Raw genomic sequence first — 19,217 nt, 5'->3', positions numbered from 1 at the left:
AACAGTTCTGGTTCTCTGAGGCACTAGCTGACCTACTCTATGGCTTATGAGTTAATTTATTTCTCTGGGTCTCACAAGTTCATCAAGCGGTATGTCTGGGAAGAATTTCTGCAGATGCTTTGGTGTCAAATATTTGTGGACATTTGCAATGCTGTCTAGTCTATAACAAACCTATTAGTGTGATTTGAGAGTGCCCTTGGGAGTGTTTACTCTGATTTTTAGAAAGTACCACTTTGTCTCCACCTGAACCTTCATTCCGCCCCCAACTCTATGGACGACGAGAGTGATTTCCTCACTTCTGAGGTTTGGTCTGCTTGCAGCCTTATGGGTTATATAATCGGAGTCTGAAGCCAAGTCAATTAACATGCCGATTTTTTTTTTTTTAATTTAATTTTTTTTTGGTCCAACATTAGCTGTGACCTCGAAGCATCATAATCACTGGCAGCTCTTGCAATCCACTTTCCACCAGAAGGCCTGGTTTATCTTTCACAGTGCTAAAGGCTCTGGATGCAGTGCTTGAAAATACATCGCGACATTGTTTGGCCAATTCTGGTGAAAGTTTGCCGAAGAACTAACTCCTCTTGATCCTCTGTATATTTCTTCCTGCCTTTATCTTCCTCTGGACCAAATCTGCTCTTTTTCTGACCTGCACTGTTTTTCTTTATTTCAGCATTGGGGCACAGATAGTAATGATACTCAGGAGTATGCCCATCCTTGCAGTCTTGGTTTTTACACAGACAGGCAGGTTTGCAGTATGAACTGTCATCATGAACCTCAAGACACTTCTTGCATGTCCCCAACTTTTTTACTGCAGCCTTTTTCTCTGGTAGCTTTAGCACGCGAAACTGTTTGCAAAAGTAGAGCTTCCTTTCGTGCTTTCCATCACCGCAGACTACACACCCTGCATGATCGTCGCCTGACTTGGTAGACTTGGTTCTGGCACGTCTTGGCTCAGCCCTATTTTCTCTTCTACTTGGCTCTTCATCCCTCAGTTGCTCGAGCTGCTCATATATGCTCACTTGCCCTTTGAGGAATTCTAAGAGACTGTCAAACTGATTAGCTGGTGCAACAGCATTTTTCCTGTCAGCGACATAGACCAGCCATTCCTTTTTGAGAGTTTCTGGAAGTTTACTTTCAATTGATTTTGTCACCAGCGGATTTTTGATAGCACCTGTGTCTCCAAGGTCACTCAAGTCTTGAAGTGCCTACTCCACAGCTTGAATTAATTCCACTATTTTCTGTGACAGATGATTTCTGACAGCTGGCATTTTCTGTAACTCTTCCACTATGTCAATAGCAATGCACGTTTGATTTCCATAGTGGTTTTCTAGAACACGGAAGATGTCATAGAAACATAGAAAATAGGTGCAGGAGTAGGCCATTCAGCCCTTCGAGCCTGCACCGCCATTCAGTACGATCATGGCTGATCATCCAACTCAGAACCCTGTACCTGCCTTCTCTCCATACCCTCAATCCCGTTAGCCACAAGGGCCATATCTAACTCCCTCTTAAATATAGCCAATGAACTGGCCTCAACTGTTTCCTGTGGCAGAGAATTCCACAGATTCGCTACTCTCTGTGTGAAGTAGTATTTCCTCATCTCGGTCCTAAAAGGCTTCCCCTTTATCCTCAAACTGTGACCCCTCGTTCTGGACTTCCCCAACATCAGGAATAATCTTCCTGCATCTAGCCTGTTCAATCCCTTTAGAATTTTATATGTTTCAATCAGATCCCCCCTCAATCTTCTAAATTCCAGAGAGTATAAGCCTAGTCGATCCAGTCTTTCATCATATGAAAGTCCTGCCATCCCAGGAATCAATCTGGTGAACCTTCTTTGTACTCCCTCTATGGCAAAAATGTCTTTCCTCAGATTAGGGGACCAAAACTGCACACAATACTCCAGGTGTGGTCTCACCAAGGCCTTGTACAACTGCAGTAGTACCTCCCTGCTACTGTACTCGAATCCTCTTGCTATGAACTGCAGTCTTATAAGTAGTGAGGCAAAGGTCTGTTCTGATTTTGTCATCAAGACTGTCCAGTAGTTGAAACTTTTTCAGCTTTCTTGAACCGGTCGGCTCTCCCTGCCTCTGGAGTGCTTCCCAGTCCTTTCTCCACCTATGAAAATCACGTTTGCTGCCAGTTAAGGGCCGTCAGTTTCAATCTGATGGCTGTCGTGGGAAAATTGGAGGAAAAGCCCAACACCGTCGGTGTTAGTCTTTCAGCATCCTCCTTTCTCCTTGCCTGTATGAAGTGGGCCTTCTTGGAAATCAACTTGGGGATGTGGAGTTCGAGTCCCTTTAGGTGACTCTGAAGGTCCTTCTGATCCCCTGGCAGGATCCACTGACCGTTCACCTCCTTCGCTGTCTTTACCAGTCCTTGCAGGCGGTTAAGCATGAAGTCATATGCCTCCTGGTTGCCATCGGGTTTTTACATTCATCCTCTGCTGCTTGTAGCGCTGTGAACAATTTAACATTTCCAAAGTTGGTCCAAAGAGTCTCCTGGATTAGGCTTCTGACCTCCTTTAGTTTCAACTCACACTCATTTGCCGTCTTTGCCAGGTTGGCTTTTTGCTGTTCAGTTAACACAGCTACTTCCTGTGTGTTCAGCTCCACTTCCAGTTCTGCAATGAATCCGGCCTCCACATCATCACTGGCTTCCATGACTTTCTCGGCTTCTGTTGTGAGTTTATTGAAACTGACTCTGAGCTCCTCTTCAGACATGTCTTCATGGGTCCATAACACCATAAGACAAAGGAGCAGAAGTAGGCCATTCGGCCCATCGAGTCTGCTCCACTATTTTATCATGAGCTGATCCATTCTCCCATTTAGTCCCACTCCTCCGCCTTCTCACCATAACCTTTGATGCCCTGACTACTCAGATACCTATCAATCTCTGCCTTAAGTACACCCAATGACTTGGCCTCCACTGTTGCCCGTGGCAACAAATTCCATAGATTCACCACTCTCTGACTAAAAAAATTTCTTCGCATTCCTGTTCTGAAAGGGCGCCCTTCAATCCTTAAGTCATGCTCTGGTAATTCTGTTGACCAGAGGAGAAAATACTCTTTTTGCTGTTGTTCGCTCTACTTTGAGTGGCTCAACTGATTTCCCAATAGCTTGATCAGCCACGTTTGGTTTCCTCTGCAGGCTGTTCTCAGGTGAGAAGGTAAGTACAACTTTTTAATGATGCTTTGATGTTGTTTTATCTTAACTTGATTTTCTTCCTTTTTCTGGATTCCAGGTTATTGCTCCTGCTGTTCCAGCTCAAAGCTCCCAGATTTCTATTTCCTGGTCCTCCAGTTTCCCGGTCAACCAGTCTTTTCACTGTCAAGTTGGATTTCTTTTTCTTCTTTGAATATGTGCAGCTTCCCCACTTGAAAGAGATTGAATGCGTCTACCCGAAGGTTTTTTAACTAGATTCCACTCAATGACCAACAACTTTTCCTTTTTCCTCCTTTTATTTTTGGCAAGTGCGGCAGTTTGATAGTTCCATTAGTTCCATCAATCATTAGACATTAATCACTAGTTACTAGATACTAGTCATTAGTCATGTCACTAGTCATTAGTTGAAAAAACTGGCTACCTCTCCGGACTTTGTAGATAGATTCCAACTGCACACTCTCCGCTTCTTAATAGACCGTTTTGTTTTCAAACTGGGCGACCCCTCCCGAAGGTTTTCGAGCTCTTCTTAAATCTCGCGCCATTTCCCAGAAGCGACTGCGTGCGATGATCCTCGTGTGGTGAAGCTAGCGCTAACCCAAAACGCAGTGACAGCAGTGCTCTTTTCCACGAAACAGTCTCAAGTTATTTAAAGTTCAACATCTTACCGCAGATTCCAACGCTGCTCCCGGACTGCTGCTGTGATGTTGCCGGGTCCTCCCAATGTTCCAGGCAGAAGGAGCACTCAAGCAGTGGGTTCCATCCCATCCATCAGTGGATTCTTGCTGTTACTTTTAAATCTTATTTTCTTTTGCCTCTAGGTCCCAATACTTTCTAGAAACTCTGCTTTGACTTGACAATGTTCATTTTCAAAGAAAGGAATTCAAGGGGTTGTAGTTTTTTTCTGTGTGATCTCAAAGCAATAGAATGATAGAGTTGTACAATACAGAACTTGGCTTTATTGTACAATACAGAGCTTTGTTCTCGCTGTTTTATATGATGTGAAATGTGTTGTTTTGTGGCAGTGGTACTGTGCAAAGACATAAAATCACTATAAGTAAATAGTGGAGAAGAACAAAATGATGAGGTAGTGTTCATGGGTTCACAGACCATTCCAAAATCCGATGATGGAGGGGATGAAGTTGTTCTTGAAACATTGAATATGGTTTTCCACTTCTATACCTCCTCCCAGATGGTAGTAATGAAAAGTGGGCGTGTCCCGGATGGTCAGGGTCCTTTCTGAGGCATAGACATTAGAGATGTCTGCAATGGTAGGGTGGGTCGTGGAACTAACTGAGTCTACAACCGTCTACAGCCTCTTGTGATCCACAGTATTGGAGTCTCCACCCCAGGCTGTAATGCAACCAATTAGAATGCTCTCCATTGTACACCTGTAGAAATTTTTAGAAGAGTCGTTGGTGACCTACCAAATCTCCTCAAATTCCCACCAAAGTAGAATCACTGCTGTGCCTTTTTCATAATTTCATCAATGTGTTGTGTCCAGGAGTGATCCCCATAGATGTTGGCATTGAGGTACTTAAAGCTGCTCACCTTTCCATTGCTGACCCTTCATGAGGACTGGTGTAGGTTCTCCCAACTTCCTCTTCTTGAAGTCCACAATCAATTCCATGATAGTGGTGTCATCTGTGAATTTATAAATAGCATTTGAGCTGTGATTAGCTACATAGTTATGACCGTAGAGAGAGTAGAGCAATGGGCTAAGCATGCAGCTTTAAGGTGCACCGGTGTTGCTTTTCAGTGAGGAGGAGATCACACTGATGAGGAAGTCAGGTTCCAATTGCAAAGGGAAGTACAGATGCCCAGGTGTGTTGAACTGCAATTGATAAACAATAATCTAACAGAGGTTTTGTTATTCGTTAGCTTCTCCATAGCAGAGCGGAGGGCCAGTGAGATTGCACCCGCTGTAGACCTGTTGATCTGGTAGGTAAAACATAGGTCCTTGCTCAGGCAGGAGTTAATTCTAGCTATAAAAAGGACATCTCAAAGCACTTCATCACAGTAGATGTGAGTGCTGCTGGTCGATAGTCACCGAGGCAGCTCACCCTGCTCTTGAACACCAGCATGATTAATGCCCTTTGAAGCAGGTGGAAAACTCCGACTGCAGTAGAAAGAGATTGAAGGTGTCTTTGAACACTTCAGTTGGTTGCTAGGCTCAGGTTTTGAGTACCTGTCAGGTACACCATCAGGATTTGATGCCTTTTAGGGTTCACCCTCCCCTAGGATGTTTTAGCATCAGCCTTGGAGACACTGATCACAGGGTTGCCAGATGCTGTGTGGATTCACACAACTGTAGTTTTATTCTCCTTTTCAAAATGTGCATAAAATGGATTGAGCTCATTGGGTAGTGAAGGACCACTGCTATTTATGCCATTAGGTTTCGTCACGTAGGAAGTAATGGCCTGAAAGCCCTGCCCCAGCTGTCCATCTGTGTTGCTCACATCACATGAAGTTACTTTTCTTGCTCTCACAGTGGCCCACTGTAGGTCACACCTGGACTTCTGGAGAGCTCTGGATCACCAGTCTTAAACACCACAGATCTCCCCAACAAATCACCTGGTTCATCCAGGGCTTCTGGTTTGGGTCTGTCTGGTATATTTTTGGAGGCATCCATGCAGGTCTTGATGAAGTCAGTGACAACCATAGCATATTCATGCAAATTGAAAGATGAATCCTTGAATGTTACCCAGTCTATTGACTCAAAGCAGTCCTGTAAACACTCCTCCAGCTCCCTTGACCATACCTTTGCAGTCCTCACCAGTGGTGCCGTGGTCCTCAACCTCTGCCTATACACTTGGCGTAGAAGTGTAGCCAGGTGACCAGACTTGCCAAGGTTTGGGTGTGGGATGGCATAGTAAGTGTTCCTGATGGTGGTGTATGAGTGATTGAGAGTGTTGGTTCCTTTGGTTCTGCTGGTGACATGTTCGTGGTCGTTGATTAGAGATTTCTTCAAGCTGGCCTGGTTGAAATCCTCGCAAAGATCAGGGAGCCTCGTAGTGCACTGTGTCATGACCGAAGTGCTCAGCTGCTTCAGTGCCAGCTTGACATTGGCCAGATGTAGAATGTACACTGCAACCAGCATGGCGACAGAAAATTCCCTCAGCAGATAAAATGGACCACACTTGACTGCCAGACTTTCCAGGTTGGAGGAAGCAGGACTGAGATAGAAGGACCACGTCTGTGCTCCACAATGAATAAGTCATGAAGCAAATGCCACCACCTCTGCCATTACCTACACTGTTGTCTGGTCCATGAAGCCATTAGACTAGAGTGCTGGGTTTGAGCCATGTCTCTATGAAGTACGATGAAGCAGGGTACGCCACCCTGATATCACTCTGGTTCTGAAGTCCTGCTATTACTAAGTTACCTCTCTCCAGCGTCTTTGGGCCATTTGTCCCTGCCAGCCTTACTGCCCATCTACACTAATTCTCATAATCTTTGAGATCCGGGTACGTGGTAGTTTCAAATATGCATTTTAAACTTGGTATAGTGCTCAATAAATTTTATTGAAAAGTAAAATAAAAAGGTTTTATTATTTGCTCTAGTTATCAGAAATTGTTGTGTAATTAATCTATATCATTCAGCCAATTGGTAGAAAGTTTAAATGCAATGTAAGAATCTCAAGGCCCTGTTGCTTCTTTATCAAATAGCACTTGAACTCCAAACTGACCATGTATGTTTAACTGTGCACCCAAGCTAATGATTAATTACAAAGTATTGACTGGGTACAAAGGGCCTCTCTTTTGTTTGTTTCAGTAACACTGATACATTTGCTTTTACTAATCTTTTAAAAATAAAATTGTCGAAGTAGTAAATTAGTAAAAAGAGTTACTGCCTCGAGGTTGTGCATCTCATTTGGTGCTGCTTAAATTTGGCTTCTGAGAAAATAATTAAAGGAAATTGTGATGTGAATTTTATTTCAAAGTAACAGAAGTATTTCAATTTAGAAAGCTTATTTGCTTTTGCTAATTTATCTAAAGTTCCAGGCAAGTGGTAAATAATTCCTATTTGCATGCCTTTACTATTATGTAAAACTGTCATCAATTCTACCAACATAGAATAGCTTTTCTCAAACTAAGAAGGTTTTGAACTGCCCACATGTTAATTTAGGGTGGCAGTGATTGTTGTGGTGACAAATGTGAGAACTTTTTGTTTATACCATTGATTTTGTTCCTGCTCATAATGTTCAGTCTGATTGCAAAGTGAAAATGCATTGTCTGCATATCTATCTCTCAGGAGAAGCTGACAAACCACTTTAGAAGAGACGATGTAGCATACAGAAAGCGACGTCTCACTTCTGATCAGTGGCAAGCGTCTTACACTGGGGTATTGGCATGTAAACCCTTCTCTAACTTCCGCTAATGCCCCACCTCCCCCTCCCCATCCGTTATTTATTTATATACACACATTCTTTCTCTCACTCTCCTTTTTCTCCCTCTGTCCCTCTGACTGTACCCCTTGCCCATCCTCTGGGTTTTCCCCCCTCCCCCTTTTCCTTCTCCCTGGGCCACCTGTCCCATGATCCTCTCATATCCCTTTTGCCAATCAGCTGTCCAGCTCTTGGCTCCATCCCTCCCTCTCCTGTCTTCTCCTATCATTTTGGATCTCCCCTCCCCCCCCCACTTGCAAATCTCTTACTAGCTCTTCCTTCAGTCAGTCCTGACGACATTACATAGTAATGGGTCTCGGCCCGAAACATCGACTGTACCTCTTCCTAGAGATGCTGCCTGGCCTGCTGCGTTCACCAGCAACTTTATTTTATCATCATGTTGACTTGATGCCTCAGCCATTTTAATTCCAGAGCCTTGTTTGAATTATGGAATACTGACCTCTAGCTGCTCAATAAATACAGGTTTTCTTCATCTAAACTGATCTACAGCTTCTCTCCCAAAGTGCCTCCCTTCATTACTATGTAATGTTGCCTCTTTTATCTAATTTAACCCCTTCCTTTTATTTCTCCATTTTCTACCTGACCCCACATTCTTTCATTTTCATAGGTTTGCATATTTCCAAACTTCTCCTTAGGATCTGCTCCCTCTTCTCTGTTCTTTGTATTTCATTTATCACTTGATCATTTTGTTAATTATTATCGTATGTACTGAGATACAGTGAAATGCATTGTCCAGACAGATCCAGCCAAAATGTAATTATATTGAGGCAGTGAAAAGGAAATCAATTATAGAATGCTTTGTTGCTGTTCAGGTGGACTAAGAGCCCGTGCCACAATGAGATGGATTGGGAGATCAAGCGTTCACCTTTTAGCATCTGAGAGATCCATTCAAGAGTCTGAAAGAAGTTCTCCTTCAGTCTAGAAAGATCTGCTTACGGGCTTTTGCATCTTCTGAAGATGGGAAGAGTAAGAAGAAAGAACACGTGGGGTGGGAAGGATCCTTGATTATTTTAGCTGCTTTTCAAGGCAGTGGGAAGTGTAGACGAGCACCTTGTATCCTTCACCCATTGCTTTAAATCTAGTGAATCCTTTTGACAAATGCCAGATTTTCGTAACCTTCCTGTATGGTGAGCAGATTTAGATGCACCTGTGGCCTACAGGTTCAACATAAGCCTCTGTCCATGAAACTGTTTCCCAATCACAATTTGTGATCACTGGGCTTTCTGGCATCAGCAGCTGAGCACTGGTATCATCTTGGAAAAAAAAGAGGGATATGACATGAATATTATTTTAGCAAATGCAATCTGGCCCAAAATTTTACGATCAAAAGGAAAGGCTTGTAACTGTTGAACATGGGAGTATATTGCAGTTGAAATTTTGGAAAGTGAGAGCAGTGTCTGAAGACTGAGAAATAGGCATGTGATTAACTTGGGTGCCTAGTTCCCTATGTTGTTGGTAACTTGAAGTTTGTGGTTTTGTGTTGGCCCAGAGGTGACCCAGGAATTTCAGTAAGCATAGAAAACCTACAGCACAATACAGGCCCTTCGGCCCATAAAGTTGTGCCGTACATGTCCCTACCTTAGAAGTTACTAGGGTTACCCATAGTCCTCTATTTTTCTAAGCTCCATGTATGTATCCAAAAGTCTATTAATGTCATATCCACCTCCACCCATGCCCATTCCACACACTCACCACTCTCTGCGTAAAAAAAACTTACCCCTGACATCTCCTCTGTACCTACTCCCAAGCATCTTAAACTTGTGCCCTCTTGTGGCAGCCATTTCAGCCCTGGGAAAAAGCCTCTGACTAGCCGCACGATCAATGCCTTTCATCATCTTATACAACTCTATCAGGTCACCTCTCATCCTCTGTCGCTCCAAGGAGAAAAGACCGAGTTCACTCAACCTGCTTTCATAAGGCATGCTCCCCAATCCAGGCAACATCCTTGTAAATCTCCTCTGCGCCCTTTCTGTGGTTTCCACGTCCTTCCTGTACTGGGGCAACCAGAACTGAGCACAGTACTCCAAGTGGGGTCTGACCAGGGTCCTATATAGCTGCAACATTACCTCTTGGCTCCTAAATTCAATTCCATGATTGATGAAGGCCAGTACACCATATGCCTTCTTAAACACAGAGTCAACTTGCGTAGCATCTTTGAGTGTCCTATGGACTCGGACCCCAAGATCCCTCTGATCCACCACACTGCCAAGAGTCTTACCATTAATACTATATTCTACCAGAATAAACCACTTCAAACTTATCTGGGTTGAACTCTATCTGCCACTTCTCAGCCCAGTTTTGCATCCTGTCAATGTCCCACTGTAACCTCTGACAGCCCTCCACACTATCCACAACACCCCCAACTTTTGTGGCATCAGCAAACTTACTAACCCATCCCTCCACTTCCTCATCCAGGTTATTTTTGTCAAAATCACAAAGAGTAAGGGTCCCAGAACAGATCCCTGAGGCACACCACTGGTCACTGACCTCCATGCAGAATATGACCCGTCTACAACCACTCTTTGCCTTCTGTGGGCAAGCCAGTTCTGGATCCACAAAGCAATGTCCCCTTGGATCCCATGCCTCCTTACTTTCTCAATAAACCTTGCATAGGGTACCTTATCAAATACCTTGCTGAAATCCATATACACTACATCTACTGTTCTTCCTTCATCAATGTGTTTAGTCACGTCCTCAAAAAGTTCAATCAGGCTCGTAAGGCACGACCTGCCCTTGATAAAGCCATGCTGACTATTCCTAATCATATTATACCTCTCCAAATGTACATAAATCCTGCCTCTCAAGATCTTCTCCAACTTACCAACCACTGAAGTAAGACTCACTGGTCTGTAATTTCCTGGGCTATCTCTACTCCCTTTCTTGAATAAAGGGAACAACATCCGCAACCCTCCAATCCTCCGGAATCTAAGCATACCTATTACTATCACAGCTGTTTGCTTTGGTTTTATATCACATTTACTGTTAGAGCTCTGGTGAGATAGAAGCCTCAGGCTCAGTTCTTCTTGCTAATAGATATTCTATCAGCATGTCAGATGACCAAAGATCATTTAACCCCTGTGTGTGTGCAGTTATGTCATGGGGTAGAGCTCTGAGCAGCAATGGGCCAGATGTATACAGTTTTATGCCTCCTTGGAAAAAAAAGATGTAAAGTCTTCAAATGTTGCATAGAAATTAAAAATGGGAGGTCTTTTAAAGTATTTTTTTTGAAGATCACTGCCAGATAATCATCCTGTTTGATAAGCAGCTTGCTGTCAAACAAGAAAGCAGCCAGGAATGGTTGTCACACACAAAATAATCTGCAGATGCTGGGGTCAAAGCAACACCTACCACCGAACCAGCCTCCGGATCCAGCACATTATCCTCCGCAACTTCCACCACCTTCAACAGGACCCGACCACTAAGCACATCTTTCCCTCTCCAGCTCTCTCCGCTTTCCGCAGGGATCGATCCCTCCGTGACTGCCTGGTCCACACATCCCTCCCCACGGATCTCCCACCTGGCACTTATCCCTGTAAGCGCAAGTGCTACACCTGTCCCTACACTTCCTCTCTTGCCACCATTCAGGGCCCCAAATAGTCCTTCCAAGTGAGGCAACACTTCACTTGTGAGTCTGTTGGGGTCATCTATTGCATCCGGTGCTCCCGGTGCGGCCTCCTCTACATCGGTGAAACCCGACGCAGATTGGGGGACTGCTTCGTCAAGCACCTCCGCTCTGTCCGCCACAACAGACAGGATCTCCCAGTAGCCACCCACTTCAACTCTGCTTCCCACTCCCATTCAGATATGTCCATACATGGCCTCCTCTACTGCCATGATGAGGCTAAACTCAGGTTGGAGGACCAACACCTCATATACTGTCTAGGTAGTCTCCAGCCCCTTGGTATGAACATAGAATTCTCCAACTTCTGGTAATTCCCTCCCCCTCCCTTCCTCTATCCCTATGTCACTCTGCCCCCTCCCCCAGCTGCCTATCACCTCCCTCATGGTTCCGCCTCCTTCTACTACCCATTGTGTTTTCCCCTATTCCTTCTTCACCTTTCCTCCCTATCCCCTCCCTGCTTCCCCTCCCCCACCCCTTTATCTTTCCCCTTACCGATTTTTCACCTGGAACCTACCAGCCTTCTCCTTCCCACCCTCCCCCCACCTTCTTTATAGGGCCTCTGCCCCTTCCCTCTACAGTCCTGACGAAGGGTTCCGGCCCGAAACATCGACCGATCTTTTCCACGGATGCTGCCCGACCTGCTAAGTTCCTCCAGTGTGTTGTGAGTGTTGCGAGGAATGGTTGTCAGAATGAGGTTGTATGTACTGGAGTGCAGGTGTGATAAAGGCCACAAATTAAGTGTGTGTGTTTGTGTGGGTCGGGTAGGGGTGGTGTGGTTTTTGTGGAGAGAAACTTTATCGAGATGGGGGTTATATAGAAGGTGGCTGAGAGCAAGAGAGTGGAGATGGTGGAGGGGGTAGGTGAACGCAAGGAGGGTTTGGAGAGATGGGAATCATGAGGAGAGGGGACACCAGAGATGGGGGTTGAGTGAAAGATGGATTACAGAAGTGTGTTTTAACCTCCCACCTCCCCAGGCCACCTTTCTTTCACATTGGGCATATGCAGTGTTTTGTTCAGCATTATCAACCTTGTACATAGATTAGTTTAATGCATAGGCATTCATTTTACTTACACAGATATCAAAGTATGTATGTTCTTTGTAATGAAATAGGAAACATACTATTGTGCCAGCAGGTGGCAGTATGATATCACAAGCTTGGTTGTGGCATGGGTTTAAACCTGCATACAAATGAGGAATATGTGAAGGAAGCATTGGTTCTATTACAGTTAATCAACTGCGCATCAACAAGCAAAATCTATTACCTTGATCGGTATGGGCAATAATATACAGGTTTCCCCCGACATCCGAAGGTGGAGCGTTGCTATGAAACGGTTCGTAAGCCAAATGTCGTAAAGTGAAGAAGCAATTACTATTTATTTATATGGGAAAAATTTGTGAGCGTTTGCAGACCCAAAAAATAACCTACTACATCATACCAAATAACACATAAAACCTAAAATAACAGTAACATATAGTAAAAGCAGGAATGATATAAATACACAGCCTATATAAAGTAGAAATACTTCTCTACAATCATTACCGCACTGTTCTCCGTAGCGAAAATCTCACGCAAGCACTCTCGGCAGAAACACGGCACAAGCGCTTTTGGCAAAAACACTCTCTCCAGTAACCTTTAAGCTATGAAGCTGCCAAATCATACCAAATAACACATAAAAATACACAGCCTATATAAAGTAGAAATAATGTATGTACAGTGTAGTATCACTTACTGGAATCGGGAAGACAGGGTCGAGCATACTGATAGTAGTCATAGTCATATTTTATTGATCCTGGGGGAAATTGGTTTTCGTTACAGTTGCACCAAAAATAATTAAATAGTAATAAAACCATAAATAGTTAAATAGTAATATGTAAATTATGCCAGGAAATAAGTCCAGGACCAGCCTGTTGGCTCAGGGTGTCTGACCCTCCAAGGGAGGAGTTGTAAAGTTTGATGGTCACAGGCAGGAATGACTTCCTATGACGCTCTGTGTTGCATCTCGGTGGAAGAATGAGTCTCTGGCTGAATGTACAGTACTCTTGTGCCCAACCAGTACATTATGTAGTGGATGGGAGACATTGTCCAAGATGGCATGCAACTTGGACAGCATCCTGTTTTCAGACACCACCGTCAGAGAGTCCAGTTCCATCCCCACAACATCACTGGCCTTATGAATGAGTTTGTTGATTCTGTTGGTGTCTGCTACCCTCAGCCTGCTGCCCCAGCACACAACAGCAATCATGATCGCACTGGCCACCACAGACTCGTAGAACATCCTCAGCATTGTCCGGAAGATGTTAAAGGACCTCAGTCTTCTCAGGAAATAGAGATGGCTCTGACCCTTCTTGTAGACAGCCTCAGTGTTCTTTGACCAGTCCAGTTTATTGGCAATTCGTATCCCCAAGTATTTGTAATCTTCCACCATGTCCACACTGACCCCCTGGATGGAAACAGGGGTCGCCGGTACCTTAGCTCTCCTCAGGTCTACCACCAGCTCCTTAGTCTTTTTCACATTAAGCTGCAGATAATTCTGCTCACACCATGTGACAAAGTTTCCTACTGTAGTCCTGTACTCAGCCTCATCTCCCTTGCTGATGCATCCAACTATGCCAGAGGCATCAGAAAACTTCTGAAGATGATAAGACTCTGTGCAGTAGTTGAAGTCCGAGGTGTAAATGGTGAAGAGAAAGGGAGACAAGACAGTCCCCTGTGGAGCCCCAGTGCTGCTGATCACTCTGTCAGACACACAGTGTTGCAAGCACAGGTACTGTGGTCTGCCAGTCAGGTAATCAAGAATCCATGATACCATGATGGTTTGTTAGGCTGAGTCATTGGAGATTAGAGTGGTGCAGTGGCCCCCACCCTCCAGGCAGCGAAGTGATACTGATCCGCGAAGCACGCAGGGGTACAGTGGTGGCCGGGACGCACCCAGCACATCCTTAAGAAAAAAGCCGAAATAAACAAGCTAATTAATTAGGTGCTGCCTGGCACATAAATGTTGGCCCAGATCAGAGGCAATGCAATCGGCAATTGCCTCTGATCTGGGCCGACGTTTATGTGCCGGGCGGCACCTAATTAAATAGCTTGTTTATTTCAGCTTTTTTTCTTAAAGATGTGCTGGGTGCCTCCCGGGTACCGCCACATTCTCTGCGAATCAGTATCTGTCCGTGGCCCGGAGGTTGGGACCACTGGGGTGGTGGGACACTGAGGTGTCATCTCATCACCATCTGTTTCCATCAGGGCAGGCAGGTCATCTTCTTCTATGTCTGCCTGCCTCGATGTCGAAGGTTGAGGTGCGTCGTCTGCAGTGGCTGATGTGGAAGGCTTGAAAAACGACAGTATGCTTGACTGCTAGCCTCACACATTTTTCTATCATACAGTTCTCTGTACGCACTCAAACCATCTTGCAAATATGCCCTAAACCGACGTACCCTTTCAAAATTAAAGTCATACTTTATCATTGCAGTGAAAATCTCACGCAGTTGCTTCACGTTCAGTTCCTGGACGACTTCACTTTTGGTCCGTTCGCTACTGCATTTGGTTTCAATTGTTATCCTTTCCTCTTCCAATTGCATCAGCTCTTCATCTGTCAGTTCTTGGTCATAGGATGCCAAAACCTCTTCAACATCATCTTCGTCAACTTCCACAAGCCAAACTCACTTTGTCCTTGCTTCATTCACAATTGAAATGCTTAATTATGTCTAGTTTTACACTAAGTGTAACACCCTTATCAGCTCTTTTAGGCTTTTCTGATACCTTAGAATTCATCTTGCAAACGGATGCTCACAGGCACTTCTTTAAGCAATGCTGGCTAGAATGCAGTTCTAAATCCGGGGGAGGAGCGGCTGCTTTTTTTCGCGCGCTGCCTTTTTTCATAACAGTGAAAACACCTTCTGTTAGCGAAAACAGGTAACTAATGTAGGTGTTTCGTAACAGTGAGGTTTCGTAAAGCGAATGTTCAAAAAGCGGGGGACACCTGCATCTCACAAAGCACTTTGTTCCTCAGTATCCATGGGAAATACTTAGCCTATTGACGTTTGAACCCACTAGAAAATAAATCGAATGAAACAAGTTTAAATAACATGAGACTAAAATACTTCTGGAGGTAGATGCATAACAAATCAGATAGCGTCTACTCAGGAAGGAAAGATTTACGTTTAGAAACATAGAAACATAGAAAATAGGTGCAGGAGTAGGCCAGTCGGCCCTTTGAGTCTGCACCACCATTCAGTATGATCATGGCTGATCATCCAATTCAGAACCCTGCACCAGCCTTCCCCCCATACCCCCTGATCCCTTTAGCCACAAGGGCCATATCTAACTCCCTCTTAAATATAGCCAATGAACTGGCCTCAACTGTTTCCTGTGGCAGAGAATTCCACAGATTCACCACTCTCTGTCTGAAGAAGTTTTTCCTAATCTTGGTCCTAAAAGGCTTCCCCTTTATCCTCAAACTGTGACCCCTCGTTCTGGACTTCCCCAACATCGGGAACAATCTTCCTGCATCTAGCCTGTCCAATCCCTTTAGGATTTTATACGTTTCAATCAGATCCCCCCTCAATCTTCTAAATTCCAACAAGTATAAGCCTAGTTCATCCAGTCTTTCATCATATGAAGGTCCTGCCATCCCAGGAATCAATCTGGTGAACCTTCTTTGTACTCTCTCTATGGCAAGGATGTCTTTCCTCAGATTAGGGGACCAAAACTGCACACAATACTCCAGGTGTGGTCTCACCAAGGCCTTGTACAACTGCAGTAGTACCTCCCTGCTCCTGTACTCGAATCCTCTTGCTATAAATGCCAGCATACCATTCGCCTTTTTCACCGCCTGCTGTAACTGCATGCCCACTTTCAATGACTGGTGTATAATGACACCCAGGTCTCGTTGCACCTCCCCTTTTCCTAATCGGCCACCATTCAGATAATAATCTGTTTTCCTGTTTTTGCCACCAAAGTGGATAACTTCACATTTATCCACATTAAATTGCATCTGCCATGAATTTGCCCACTCACCTAACCTATCCAAGTTACCCTGCATCCTCTTAGCATCCTCCTCAGAGCTAACACTGCCACCCAGCTTTGTGTCATCCGCAAACTTGGAGATGCTGCATTTTAATTCCCTCATCCAAGTCATTAATATATATTGTAAACAACTGGGGTCCCAGCACTGAGCCTTGTGGTACCCCACTAGTCACTGCCTGCCATTCTGAAAAGGTCCCGTTTATTCCCACTCATTGCTTCCTGTCTGCCAACCAATTCTCTATCCACATCAATACCTTACCCCCAATACCGTGTGCTTTAAGTTTGCACACTAATCTCCTGTGTTTCAAGTGTAATGTCTTCCTTGGAACACTGAATTAAATGCTAACTTATTATAATATCTATAATATATTAGAACTTGTGCATGCAGATGCCACTGTTCCCCCGTACATAAACACAAGAATGTGCAGTCCAATGACGTGAACTAACATAAACCAGAGCTTGGTTTATTTTGTGGGAGAGGATTTTTAAATCCATTCTGTATAGACAGAAATAAAGAGGTAAGTGTCATGTCAACTGGAGCCACCACAGAAAGTCTATCCACTGTAAACCGCACAGTTCCCCTGAGCTACTTTTGACTTGTTCATCAGAAAAGAGTTGAACTAGTTAGTTCAAAGAAGCAAATATTCCTAGATCTGCACTCGTCTTGTATTTGCAGTAGGTATCTGTCAATTTGAATCTGTTTTGATACACTAAAGCAAATATATTTATGACTTTTCCGATCGCTGGCAGTCTCTTGCCTGCACGTGGAGCTATCTTGTGAGTCTGGTAATGGTACGTGGTGGAACTCTGTCTGCGCTTCAAGACCCTTCTTGGATCTGTGGACAAATGCATGCAAATATGGAGTAAAATGTAGACTGCTTGAGTGTCCTGACCCATCCTCTTTCCCAGGAGAAGGATAAAGGAGATCACCAGAGGAAAGCTTGATACATGCCCAAGGAGTAGAAAATGGCAATACCAGGGCAATGCAGAATCCCGTAGCAAAAACAGAAAAACATAGCAATACAGGTTTCAATATTTTCTAAATTGAGATATTTTTAAACATTTTAACTGTGGTTTTTATTATCACAAACTTGTTACTGCTGTCTGAATTGATTTTTCCTATGGTCAAAGCCCCTTATTTCAGATTTACAGCATCTGCAGTTATTGATTTCACTCTGGTTTCTAAGTATCAAGAAGACGTGCATGTACCTGTGAAGTAATGTTAATCCGTTGGAAGTAATGCAAATCACCCAATTGCCAGTTTCAAGGCATTGAATTATAAACATCCATCCGTAGTCTAGGAGATCCTTCCCACAGTTGGTGGAATGTTATTCAGAGAATAATAGGGAACATGACAGAACTTGAGTCTAGTTTCTAGTCGGGGTTGCCCGATCTACAAGGAATGTCCTGTCTGAATACTTTAAAAAAACATATCAGGTTAAGATGGAGGAATTTAAGAAACCCATACCCTTATAATGTGAAATGGGGATAATTATGGAGCTGCCAAGTGTGTAGTTCTTGATATCTCAGTCAAAATATACAAACCTCTCTTTAGAATAACGATCAAAGTCAAGCAAATTAAATTAGTTGGCGAATTGAAGATTGATAAGGTTAAAAAAAACTCTGAAAAAGTGAAGTGTATTTGATTTCTTGTGATGTTGTTTATTGCTTTAAACTTTTGTTAAAGGTGGATGCAGCAGTAACTGCTGCCAAAGCAGCTTTCCCTGGGTGGTCAGCGAGGAGCCCTTTACAGCGTTCCCAGATACTTCACAAACTGGCGGATCTGATCGAGGCTCACCTGGAGGAGTTTGCTCAAGCAGAATCAAAGGACCAAGGTAACCTGATCACTTCTGACACATGAGAGTTGGAGCGCTGGGCTATAATGTTGCTTGCTATTATCTGTAAATGTCTTGATGAAGGGTCTTAGGCTGAAATGGCAACTATTTATTTCCTTTCTCGATGCTGCCTGACCTCTGAATTCCTCCAGCATTTTGCATTTTGTGTGTGTGTTGCTCTGGATTTCTACAGATCAACAGAATCTCTTGTGTTTCTGTAAATGTATGAACAGTGTAAGAGGGGGGAATGCATCATGTCTATCTTCGAACTCCTTCATCATTCAGTAGCTTCATGGCTGCTCTTGTATCTCATCCGCTTTCCCAAATTCGTTGAAATAAAATCAAAAACACTCAAGCCACATTGCTTCTCTGGAAAAATAAACAGTATCTGTTTCAGGTCGGAGAACATAATTTCAGATTTTCAACTTCTGCATCTTTTGATTCTGATATCCCTGACTTCCCTGAATGGCCAGGAATCATTCATCATTATGCTCGAATGTACTCTATAACTACATATGATCAGCTGGTAGGTTAAAGAATTCTAAGTAATTGCAATCCTCTTGTAGGAGAGGTTTTCTCCCCACTTCACTCCCTAATGTCCTCCACTTACCCTCAAGTCACTTTATTAATCAACCTAAGAATATGCGGTAGTTAGGATAGAACGTGAATGGAGTGGGGGGGGGTTGTGCGGGATTGGGTTGAACGCTGAAATACTCACTTGTTGTTAGCAGCTCAGCCACAAATGTTGAGTTCAAGAACTTTGTACCTCAGATTCCATCATAATGAAGAAGACTGTTGCAACAAGATTGCACTGATAATTAAATGGTCTAGGTTCCTACAACTACAGCAGCCCACAGGGGCCAAAAGTTGATTGGAATTTGGGAACAGCTGTGGACCATTCAACCCCACAAACTTGTAACTTCATTCAATCAATCATGATTAACTTGTACCTTCACCTACTCGCCTTGGTGTTGTGAACCATAATACTCCCGACTAACAAAAGTCTCAGTCAAAAATTTAAGTTAATATTCTTCCCATTTTTCTGAAGATGGAGTTCCATGTCACGTCACACATAATAAAAGAAGCCGATACTAATGGTGAAAATCACCATCACTGGCAGTACACCAGCATGACCAAGGACCAAGATCAAACCTGGCACAAAGCTCAGGA

General features: G+C 43.9%; 1 protein-coding gene across 1 annotated transcript in view; it reads left to right on the top strand.

Annotated features, from left to right (window-relative positions):
* Positions 1-19,217, top strand: part of aldh8a1 (aldehyde dehydrogenase 8 family, member A1) — a 47,827-nt gene that overhangs the window by 11,625 nt on the left and 16,985 nt on the right. Inside the window, exon 2 of the mRNA XM_063040427.1 lies at positions 17,900-18,047. Within this exon, the coding sequence (XP_062896497.1) occupies positions 17,900-18,047 (148 nt within the window). The remainder of the gene's footprint in view (positions 1-17,899; positions 18,048-19,217) is intronic.

This window comes from Mobula hypostoma, chromosome 2 (genome assembly GCF_963921235.1).
Source record: "Mobula hypostoma chromosome 2, sMobHyp1.1, whole genome shotgun sequence".
In the NCBI taxonomy this organism is placed as follows: Eukaryota; Metazoa; Chordata; class Chondrichthyes; order Myliobatiformes; family Myliobatidae; genus Mobula; species Mobula hypostoma.
This window is presented reverse-complemented; position numbering and strand designations above follow the sequence as displayed.